The sequence below is a fragment of the Hydractinia symbiolongicarpus genome, chromosome 8 (assembly GCF_029227915.1).
Source record: "Hydractinia symbiolongicarpus strain clone_291-10 chromosome 8, HSymV2.1, whole genome shotgun sequence".
In the NCBI taxonomy this organism is placed as follows: domain Eukaryota; kingdom Metazoa; phylum Cnidaria; class Hydrozoa; order Anthoathecata; family Hydractiniidae; genus Hydractinia; species Hydractinia symbiolongicarpus.
The window spans coordinates 24,878,368-24,890,784 of NC_079882.1; the positions used below are offsets into that span (position 1 = coordinate 24,878,368).

Below are 12,417 nucleotides of genomic sequence, written 5' to 3' on the forward strand. Positions count from 1 at the left end.
GTTTAATAAAACGAAGTACTTTGTAGCGTTTGTATAATTATACGAAAAAAACATACAAACATTTTGAGACGATCCCTTACCAACCAGCACAGTCAGGGTAAGGTAACCTATACGTAAAACTTTGTAACAAGTATTTCATAAATATAAGGGCACACTATATTTAAAATGTTTAAGCTGGCCAACCAACATATAATTCCTAATTCAGGCACAGCTGTTGAATAAAAGGTTGTGACGGCAGTGTTAATTTTGACGACCACACTGACTCTTATTCAATTTTTAATTTAAGAGCTACCATGATAAGAAAAAACTAAAAATATTGTGATATTAAAAATATTTGTAGAGTAATAAAAATTAGGTGTTTTCACATAACATTTTGTTATCGAATGTTTCCAGTATGTATATTTATTATATTTAGCACTATCTCATCACAATAAAATTCATCATTAAATTTTGGTAGCGTTGTGGAAAAAAGAAACAAAACATAAAAAAATATTGTTTGTTAATTTCTTAAGTTCCAAGAAGTTTAAACAAGGTTATAAAATGCTGTTCCTACTATAGTACACAAAATATTTTTAAAGATCTTACTCTTAATGTGATCTAAAAACTACTTATTCCCACTGCATACATTCATGAAAATTCTGTAAAAATGTTGCTAGGAACATATACAGATACTTAAAGTGAAATATAATAATTGATTTGTTATTATAGTAGTTACCATTGTCGGTTTTACGATTTATAACCTTTTTTCTTTCACTTAAAAGTTAATTTGTGGCACAGCATGTAATTGGTAAATTTTTTGGAGTTTTGCATTAACGTAACATGTACACTATCATCTATGTACATTACATTTCCAACAGTTACCTCTTGTTCTCGCATATCTACACGTTTACTTGCTCTGGAGTATTTTGTAACAGCCTCTGGTCTTTTTGGACTTCTAACATGTTCCCTTGGCTGATCATCTTCTGGTGCCACACCCTCAAAACCTATATGACTTTGTGGTGGAGATACCACTGCTGAAGGCATTGGGTTAGCTGGATAAGGTGGATTTGGTGCTTGATAGGATGGATTCGGATTATAATCATATGCTACAGGTTGTGAATATCCTGGGTTGAGAGTAGGATCTGTGTTTTCAAAGGCTGAAGCAAAAATAATAATAACAATATTTAGGCAATTCAGCATTAGATGAAAATTCAACAAGCAATTGGTCTAAATTTGTTATTATTTCTGATTTGATAAAATTTAAATGTATTTCACTTGTAACAATGACTTTTCTGGTGTCTTGGTTAAAATAGGAGGTAGTAGTTATGTTGTACAATGTGCAAAATGTTTATAAGATGTACCTTTTGTCATGTAAAACAAAGAGTTAGATAATATCACTGGCCCTCTGTGAATATAGCCGAAAATAGAAGTTGGTTCAGGATTAGAGTTTTGCCGTCAAAAATAACTGGATAGTCATAAAGTAAGACATTGATTGTAAGGAAGGTGTTGTTTACATCCGAAAATTCAAAAGGAAGATTATTGCAAGGAATTTATGGAATAATATACTGCTACTACTATTAACGTAACAAAAGTTTTTGCTAATTTATGCGATGTTTGTGATCAATTTCATTTTGATTTTAATTATTCCAAATCAGAAATGACGTACTATACCTTGGTTATAAGATTAGGAAATCAACCCTTCTTATCTTTAAGATCTCTAATGCATAAGAAAAATCTCTCTAATTTTCTATCATTGTTAATTTTGAAAATTGCCACAAGCTTAGTTTACCGAGTTCTTTTGATCTTTTCGGAATTGTCAACTTCAAATGATTTTCTCTAATAGTTTTTTACAAGCAGAAACATGAATTTAAATATACTAATAAATAAACAGGATTAGGGGTTGTCGCTTGACGCTTCTCTTTCACATAATTGTGAAGTCTTTTTTATGCTAACAAATTTCCATATTATAATGTATCACCTTGTCAATAATATTTTCAAGATTTCAGACTAGGCACTAAGAATAAGTGCTTATTCGATTGACAACAAACAAATGTGGCAGAGAAAGAGAATTGAGGTATGTATGAGGCAGAATATAATTAAAAGTATATTTTAACCAAAACAGAACACTTTCTTTTACCTGTTGAAGGATATGGTGGATTCGTACCAGTCATTGCGTAGGAGTTGTCTGTAGCTCCATAGTCATAACCTGTTGGTGCTGGATATAATTTTGTTTTTGAAAAACCCACCATTAATGGAGCAGATCCATTTTCATTCTGGTTGCTCATCTTAATATGATACTTTTGTCCTAAAAAAAATTAAATCTGCTGTTTTAAGCAATACTTTTATTTACACCTGCCCAGAGTGGAAATCTCTAACTCACAGTACATGGAAACCATATAACTCAAGCCTATAAATAAAAAAATAACACTCAAGCAATAAAACACTCAACCAAAGTTACAATAATTTACATTGGGCGAGCAATCTGAATAAATAGAATAAGTTTATAAATGCATATTTTACTACAAAATCTTTTTTATATATTTTAGTTCTTTTTAATGCAAACAATAAGAATGAATTTATGATGAATTTATATTGCTCAACCAGACAAAATTTTGTGGAATTGGAGGAGCATTTGCAGGAGCAAGAGCAATCGTTCTCCCCTTATTGATAGGCCTGTAACTATCGAAATTACTATTGTCTGGATGTAATTGCAGTTTTAACACAAAAAACATTAACAGTGTAGAGTAAATATTTGTGAATTTGCCTAAAATTGACAATTTTTAATGAGTTTCACATTGGGCTATGCATTTCAATTTATTGATTTATTGCTCTTTTAGGTGAAAAAACACTCAATGAGAGAATGAGTTGCCCCAAGAATATCAAAAGGTGTATCTATATGATAATACGGAGAGTGTGTGTGTCTGTAACAGGCAAAATTAAAGAAGCCATTACAATGCACTTAAAACATTGAGGCCAAATAACTTGGAAACGTCACTCATTTTTCATTGCGTGTATATCTGGGACCAATTTAGGTACGTTTCCCACACCTTGGTCCCCAAATCCGTTTCAGATTGGATGGGTTGAAAACATCATCACAAAACCTTTAAACTTTTAAATGTCTTGTGTTTTGACAGCTCTTGCCAAATTTTTTTCAACCTTTATATCTCCCTAGCCTTTTGTAGAAAACATATAGTCCTGTGCATTATTTCAATCAGCGTTTCAACCTCTACACATTACGGGGAACAAATAAACTAAATTTCCCCAATTGTTTTTGAATACGCACTGCTGACATCAGCAAAATATCTAAGTAAACCTATTTTTCCATTGATCTTTTGCCTGAGTGGATTTTTCTATGGGCCTTATCAACTATAGTATTCGATAATAAATAGCATCAGCACACACACATCACTTTTAGCTGATATTTGTTTGCCATGCTACCATGAGATGAAAGTGGTATAATGACTTTCTTCCAAATTGTGTTAGATCTGAAATCATATTCCTATGCAACAAATCCATCAACTTGAACTATGTAAAAGAAAAGACCGTACAATAGTGGTTTCTGACATTATACAAAATTTGAGTATGAAAACTTTCTAAAATTCTTTAGTTATTTCCACAATTTAAATTGATTTATAAATGAAAAATATAAAAAATGAAAAATACAGAGACAAAAACAAAAAGCTAATGATTTTTAAGTACTCCTGCAAGTTTCAACAAATGCCTGTTAATAAAAATAAAAAAAAATAGAATATATACAAAAAACACAAAAAATCATATTGAGAATCATCTGAACAAAACTATCCACAAAAAACAATAAAATTTTATTAATTTATATGTTGTATCTTACAGAGCTGGCTATCTAGTTTCTGTGCATCAACATGGTTGCTATGGAAACAATCATATTCATCAAAACCGCCTATTTATACCATGACAAAATTAACTGACCTCGTTAAGTCAAGGAATTTCCACCTAACTACTTTTGTTTTCATATTATAGGTAGAACAATTGCCTGGTACATGGACAAATGGGTGTCCTAAAATAAAAAAAATTGTGAAACTCCTAAAGAAAACAAGATTTATGTTATATATGTTTTCTTAATTTTTTATGCATAATTTATGATGTCATATTTACAGCAAATAACATTTCAGTTGGTAAATTTATATGTAATAATTGAATTAAGAAATTAAAAGGTCACAAATTGCAAATCTTGTTTTTTAAATCTTTGGATATTAAAAAAGTGTTTTTAAAAGCCAATATCACCTTATTAACTATTTTTTTCAATTATTACTAGCCAATAATTGCTCATACAATGCAGGGAAATAAAACACACAAAAAAAAGTAAAAATAATAATAAAAACACAAATTAAAGTCAGTCATTAAATTGCTCCCTGAGATGCATTTAAAATTTATCAATGTGTTTCCTGAACTGATTAAAATAAAAAATGATGCCACAATGGTGCTTGTCTGCTAATTTTAGGCCTCTCAATTTACTTGTTACAACTCTACAAATATATGTCTGAATGCAGCAAGTCTTGACGCATAAACAAACAGTAAATGGGGACAACAATTTTGTTTAGGAAATATGTTTATGTATATTCAGCTTATCACACTGATGCACGATAATTATGATAAGAATTAATTTTTTATATACTTTTTGATGATATTGATTGGTAAAAAATTTAGAGACCTTAATTTCCTAGTTTTTTCTTCTGCTGTACACACTATCAAAATTAATCAGAGAATTCAGAATTTACCTGTGAATTTGATTTGCGATGGCAAAACAATACTTGCAACGGCACTATAAACATCTTACATTTAGGGGTCGTCTACAAATTTCGTATGATATTTTATACGAATATATACGAATTTAATTGCTTTTAATTCGTATAAAAATCGTATACAATTCGTATAGTGTTAAATAGTTATACGATTTTTAAAAAATCTAATACGAATTTTATACGATTTTCATACGAATTGTCATACGAATTATATTCTCTTTTATACGATTTTCATACGAATTGTCATACGAATTATATTCTCTTTCATACGAATTGTCATTCGAATTATATTCTCTTTTATACGAATTTTCATACGAATTATATTTCGTTTTTACACTTTTAAAATGCGATCTAAAAAAAACACTTTTATCGCCATTTTTCGTTTTTAAACTTTTAAAATGCGATCTAAAAAAACATTTCTATCGCCGTGTTTCGTTTTTTAACTTTTTAAAATGCGATCTAAAAAAACACTTCTATCGCCGTTTTTCGTTTTTAAACTTTAAAAATGCGATCTAAAAAAACATTTCTATCGCCGTGTTTCGTTTTTAAACTTTTTAAAATGCGATCTAAAAAAACATTTCTATCGCCGTTTTTCGTTTTTCAACTTTTAACATGCGATCTAAAAAAACATTTCTATCGCCGTTTTTCGTTTTTCAACTTTTAACGTGCGATCTAAAAAAAAACATTTCTATCGCCGTTTTTCGTTTTAAAACTTTTGAAAATGCGATCTAAAAAAACATTTCTATCGCCGTTTTTCGTTTTTAAACTTTTTAAATGCGATCTAAAAAAATATTTCTATCGCCGTTTTTCGTTTTTCAACTTTTAACATGCGATCTAAAAAAACATTTCTATCGCCGTTTTTCGTTTTTAAACTTTTGAAAATGCGATCTAAAAAAACATTTCTATCGCTGTTTTTCGTTTTTCAACTTTTAACATGCGATCTAAAAAAACATTTCTATCGCCGTTTTTCGTTTTTAAACTTTTGAAAATGCGATCTAAAAAAAACACTTCTATCGCCGTTTTTCGTTTTTAAACTTTAAAAATGCGATCTAAAAAAACATTTCTATCGCCGTTTTTCGTTTTTCAACTTTTAAAATGCGATCTAAAAAAACATTTCTATCGCCGTGTTTCGTTTTTAAACTTTTTAAAATGCGATCTAAAAAAACATTTCTATCGCCGTTTTTCGTTTTTCAACTTTTAACATGCGATCTAAAAAAACATTTCTATCGCCGTTTTTCGTTTTTCAACTTTTAACGTGCGATCTAAAAAAAAACATTTCTATCGCCGTTTTTCGTTTTAAAACTTTTGAAAATGCGATCTAAAAAAACATTTCTATCGCCGTTTTTCGTTTTTAAACTTTTTAAATGCGATCTAAAAAAATATTTCTATCGCCGTTTTTCGTTTTTCAACTTTTAACATGCGATCTAAAAAAACATTTCTATCGCCGTTTTTCGTTTTTAAACTTTTGAAAATGCGATCTAAAAAAAACATTTCTATCGCCGTTTTTCGTTTTTCAACTTTTAACATGCGATCTAAAAAAAACATTTCTATCGCCGTTTTTCGTTTTAAAACTTTTAAAATGCAATCTAAAAAAACATTTCTATCGCCGTTTTTCGTTTTTAAACTTTTAAAATGCGATCTAAAAAATATTTTATTTTGAAACTCATATACGAATTTAATACAATGTCAAACGATTTTCTTTTTTTTAAAACTATACGCATCTAATTAAAATCTCATACGAATTTTTTGTTAAACTCGTACGAATTTAACTCATACGAATTTAATTTAAAACTCATACGAATTTAATTTAAAACTCATACGAATTTAATTTAAAACTCATACGAATTTAATTTAAAACTCATACGAATTTTATACGAATTTAGAAAAATTTCATACGAATTTAATTACTGTATGGCAAAAGAAAATTCGTATAGCATATACGAATTTTTTTTATACGAATTGCTACGAATTTTGTAGATGACCCCTTACTTATGCCACTAGAACAACTTATAGTATATGTCCTATTGACTGACACTCGGGTTTCCACTCAAACAAATGTGGTCGAATCGATCAAAATCGATTGATGGCATTTTTATTAAATTAGTTTCCACTTAAATTCGACCATGCCTCGATCGCTGGCCATTCATTCAAATTTATTTCAAAACAGTAACACAAATTTGATATGAAATAATGACATTGAGCAGTACTTAGAATTTCATTACATATAAATACGATAAACAAATATATCTTCATACTATTCTTTCTCAGCTATTTGCCTCCAAAATATTTGCTTTGTGAGATTTCTCAAGGAAGTTTCCCAAGACACTGAAATCTGCCAAATATTATTTCAGACATTCATTTGTGAATAATCACTTCACTTGGTGATGCATTTTTATCTTTTAAAGTTTCCTTGTGTTACATAGTGTATTGATGTTGCTGCACCAAATATGCAATAAATTTTAAATTGTACAATTGTAATTTGCAAATTGAAGGTTAGGGCAACCCTTATGATGTACTGTTTAAAGGCATGATAGATTTTTCAGTGGAGTTGTATATCACAAAAGTCATTGAAGTCAAGCTTTAAAAATGCCTGACACGAACACAGTTTCAGGAAAGCAGATCCATACAAGAAAATCAACAATGTAGTCTTTGACAGAAGCTCTATTTGCAAAACTGAGGACAGATCTTACTTGTTGCCTAGCTTATACGTGTGGAACCTGGACAGCTTAGAAACTGTGGCTTAAAATAAACGTCAACAGCTTAAAAACAAACTAGGTACCATTAACAATGAAAGCTTTTAAACCTAAGCACTAAATACAACCTTATGTTGATACACACTGCACACATCTGTTGTACAATTAAATAAAGGTGAAAAGGTAAATTCTCACAATTTTAAAAAACAAAAAATTCCATTAATTGTGGGATGTATATCATTGAATACATTAGTCTATTCTCGCTTGAAATTTTCTGATTGTTTTCAACAAAAATAAAAACCATATCTGAATTCGGTATCAAAATTTATGGAAACATGAAACTGTTAAAGTTTATACACTAAGTACTGTCTTCATTAGTAGCCACACTTTTGATATTTTATGAAAAATGGACACGCAAATCAACTGCAGTGAAATGGTTCACTGCAGTTTAAAATCACGTTCAAACTCTTAAAAAAATAAAAACTTAAAATTGCAATGAATGCTGTTTTTTAGTCATATGATATTCCAAATTTCCAATCTTATATATTATTTTATTATATATATATTTGCTAATAAATCCAAATATGGCATTCATTTTACTCAAAAAAATTTGTTTGTTCTTTTATGGTTTGGTGTTAGATATACAAGAATGAGTCAATTTAAAAATCAGGGGTTTAGTGTAAACAAAAATGCAATCATGATCACACCTATTACCTATAATCATAACAGCCTCTGCCCAAGTAAATTTCATTACTTTATACGGGGACAAGGATACATGAAAAGGCAATGTAGTAAATATGTACTACAAGCGATCACCAAACAAGGCAATTCTCTCATTTTATAAATAGCCATTTTACCGAATATGGTCCCGATTTTTTATCTACCAGTCAGTGCACATGTACAAAAACTACATTTTGCAGGTGATCTAAGATACATTTGTAGCTATGACTCAGTATGCCTGCTGCTAAACGTTTTGAACTTACGTTTTTCCCATTATTTATTTAGCTAGCTAGCTCATTTTGAGACTTTACCAGGTCTGAGATATTTTTATATGACAAACATAATTATTAGACATATTTTTTCAATACACGGGGCTGCAGCTAGCCAGAAGACCTAAAATAATTTTTCTTACCACCAGGAAATCAAAACAGTCAGGGTGGGGAAATTACTCACTAGGCTAAGCTACTGCTTGTTCTTTTTTGAGCCCAGCCAAAATTTAAGCATGGCAACCTCGACATGATTAGTCAATAAGTTCCAGTGCAACCGAAACGGGAATCCTCCAGGTAACCACACTTCACAAAGGGTATTGTCTTTATAATGTTACCCTTGTATTCTTTTCATTTGTGTGTAGTGTAAATTAATTATTATAAATTAATTTTTTTCTGCAGTGCTGCAGCAGAATAGAACAAAAAGATGTTTTTGAGTTTGAGTACAAAAAGATGTTTTTAGAACATTTAAAATATTTTATCTACGGGCTACGGGGGAGTGACATTGTATACAAAAATTATCCGAAATATATCAAACATGGCAAACACACCAACGTACAGCAACAACAACGCATATGTGGATATGCACAGTGATGATATTGACAATGGTTTTGCTGGACGTATCATGTAATTCCAGGAACTTTAAGGTTGTATTTGTAATAGAGGAATGTAATTATAGTTTTCCTATTATATTATGTTTATGACTATGTGGCCATGGGACTAGATTAGCTAGCTAGCTAGCTAGCTAGCTAGACAGCTAGCTTTTTTAATAACTGGCATGCAAGAAAAGTGGGACGTTGTCAGTCGTCGATGAGCTTTGACGTGACTCAGTGTTGTTATTTTGGGTCTAGAATAATGGAAAACTGCATTATTATTATTATTATTATTAGGAACCCCACCTTTCTTCTTTTAAGAGTAACTTCTCTATTTGAGGTCAAGCATTATCGTCATCCTGTAAGGGGCAGTTGACAAACAGTTTTCGGTCCGTTAACGGCAAATTTGCCATTAGGGGGGAGCATGCATTGTCCGTTAAAAATATAAAAATGGAAACGAATTTCACTTAAGAGGGTGCCGATAAGCCGCAAACGCCCCGCATATATAAGGGCGAGTTTGGGCGACTTTTCGAATTAAATTGACGGGTTGTCCGCTGAAACTGCCCGCTTTTCCCGAACACGTCTGAACTTGCCCGGAACATTCTCGAAATGCAACACCTTGTAACATAAACATGGGGGACGTGAGTTGAAAGAACGCGCTTGAAGAGAAAGGAGGTAATAAAGTTTATATATAAGTTATTTATCAAGTAAATCTTATCAAAAACCATAAAAAACAGTTCTTTTAAGAACTTAGCTACCATATAGTTAGTTCATTTTAATTTTTATACTTTTTAAATAATTCTTCGAGAGTCATTTATGGTGAATTTTTTTTTTCGGGTATGTTCGGGATTATGCGGGTTTTTTCGGGCAACACCGAACTCTTTTTACGGCGTATGCGGCTTATCAGCACCCTCGTTTTCACTTTCTCACCTTTTTTGTTTCTTTTAGGGAAAATGAAAAAAATTCAACAAATTAGAAAATGTTTCCACAGTAAAAATCCACCATAATCTAGAATTGGTTGTTAAAAAAATGTATCTCATGTTCGTATAAGTCTCCACAAAGATTGTTCCGTAAAGCGCGGAGGGGGGCAAAATTCTATTTAACGGCAAATTTGCCGTTAACGGAGACAAAAACTAACGTAGGGGAAATGGGCTTGCCGTTAAGGGGAGGGGGTCCGAGTCTAGCGGCCAATTTGCCATTAACGGAGACGAAAACTGTTTGTCGACAGCATCTAACGGTTGTGTAATGCAAAACCCTATTAATTTGAACTCATATTCAAAGAGAACAGAAAGCGTTTTTGTTGTTAAAATATATATGGAACCTATCAAAAACCATTGTTAAATAGTTACAGCAAATTGATAGTGAGAAAAATTTTTTGCAAATTAAATTATGTTCTTGCTAATTCCATTTGTCTACGTTGTCTGCCTTTCATAGCCATTAAATGTGACTAAAAATAGAACTTTCAGCAAGATCTCTAATGCATATAGATAAGTCTGCCTAGTTTTCTAACGTTGATAATTTTGAGAATTACCACAAGCTTGGTTTACCGAGTTTATCAAATTTTTTTACAAATGCCAACCTCAAATTATTTTTTCTAATAGTTTTTCACAGGCAGAAATATATAATTTTAGATATATTAATAAATGTAACTTTTAAAAGAAAGAAAACCTGTGAAATGTGAAATTTTTAGAGCCCTTGACTATTTCTCGGAACTACACCTTAAAAATTCTTATAAAAACCTTATAATGGGGAAATTTATTAGGGTTTATTCTTAGAACTTAAAACTCTCAACACAAATTTTTTTAGTTCAGAGGAATCAAGTTTGGATAAGTTATTAACCTGATTTCCTGATTTGTCTTGCAACTAACACCATTACCAAATCCGATCCAAACCTGTTTTCAAATGAACCCAGTTGATGACGTTATCTTAAAAGCTTTGGGCACCAAATAATCTATGTAACTATTCGTCGAAACATAAAGCATATGATTATATAAATGTACATTTTTTTGAGCAGCTTTGAAGCTCTATGCTTATATCTCCTTTTAAGAGTTTGTAACATAACTTTATACATTATTTTCATCAGCGTTTTAAGATCCGCACAAAAAAGGCAGCAGATAAGTTCCAAAAAACTTTTGTATTTCCCATCAATAAATCATTTTGCATTTAGCGACATAATTCGCCTGCTGTCGAACTGGTTTTCAAATGGATTAATATAAAATCCACCAAATTAAACCTTTTAGCTAAAGCGTCATACCGAGAACCCAGAAGTCTTGGGTTCAAATCCAGAAATGAGAGATAATAATGATCTGTCTTTGTTAAAGTAGTTAATCTAAGAAGCAATAACTTACTCTGGAATATAGAGCAACCCCACCCTATTTACTACAACCCCCTATTTTGCTTGACCCCACTTTTACTGGGAAATTTTTAACTTCCCTATTTTTGCAAAGTTTAAAAAAATCCAAACCCACACCACCTTTGTAAAGGGTGAGGGGTGGTTCCAACTATGACAGTCTGGTGTCTCACCTAAGGTATCAAGTCTCACTTTTCTCATACGCTGTACTTGCTAGCCACATTATTTCAGGAAATATAATGAGGAAAATTACGATAACAAAATTTAGGGCAAAGGGAATTAACACAAATGCATTTAAAAAGGGACTGACTTTAAAAAAAATTAAAACAATGCAAATCAGGAAATATCTTTATCTTTACTTTAAGAATGGGTGCATTTACAACCAGTTTCTTTTGTTTTCCTTAAAACATAACGAGTATTTGCCGTAATACAATGCAAGGACTATGCTAATTTTCAAAGTATGTGTGTGGGAGGAGCTTTGTATAGATAGAAAAAAGATTTTTAAACTTTGATTACAGATTGTAAGTTAAGTAGTAACTTTTTTAACGTCCTGTATATTATGTCACACATTAATAATGTAATCAATGCAGAATTTCGAAATTAATTCCTAATTTCCTGGAATAAGGTATGTTAAGCGAAGGCTGCTCTGCAGCAACAAGAAATTTTATTTAAAAGTATGAAACAAAACGAAGTGATGTTGAACTTTTTTAATATAAAGATTTTGACATTTAATTATTCTGCTTACATTATATGTCATGTTGGCTTTTCATAAACTGTATATATTGTTATTATTTAAACTTTATCATGTTTCTTTCTGACTTCATAATTTGGGATCTGCATGTCCCTTTACATGTGAATAAACAATAAAAAAATTAAAATTAAAATGTACACAAAAAGTTGTGTATATTTAGGGTACAGGTAGGAGAGAGAGATAGAGAGAGATGTGCATATTTTACATGGCTAGCCTCACAAATTTGGAAGGATATACCCTCCCATTATTACCAGGAGGGGCCATGGCTTAGATGGAGAATCCTAGAA

General features: G+C 31.0%; 2 protein-coding genes across 4 annotated transcripts in view; one reads left to right on the forward strand and one right to left on the reverse strand.

Moving 5' to 3' along the window:
- The window catches only part of LOC130655769 (anoctamin-4-like), a 36,960-nt gene that overhangs the window by 23,270 nt on the left and 1,273 nt on the right, over positions 1-12,417 (reverse strand). The window contains exons 1-3 of one of the 3 annotated variants that reach the window (XM_057458563.1): positions 8,624-8,779; positions 2,117-2,284; positions 862-1,136 (exon numbers count right to left, since the gene is read on the reverse strand). In XM_057458563.1, coding sequence (XP_057314546.1) covers positions 862-1,136; positions 2,117-2,264 — 423 coding nt within the window. In that variant the 5' untranslated portion in view covers positions 2,265-2,284; positions 8,624-8,779. Of the gene's footprint in view, positions 1-861; positions 1,137-2,116; positions 2,285-8,582; positions 8,780-12,417 lie in introns of those variants that run through there. The other 2 variants (XM_057458564.1, XM_057458562.1) reach the window with 2 other exon arrangements.
- Positions 1-12,417, forward strand: part of LOC130655784 (mitochondrial import inner membrane translocase subunit tim16-like) — a 100,206-nt gene that overhangs the window by 8,372 nt on the left and 79,417 nt on the right. The gene's annotated exons all lie outside the window — the stretch shown is intronic.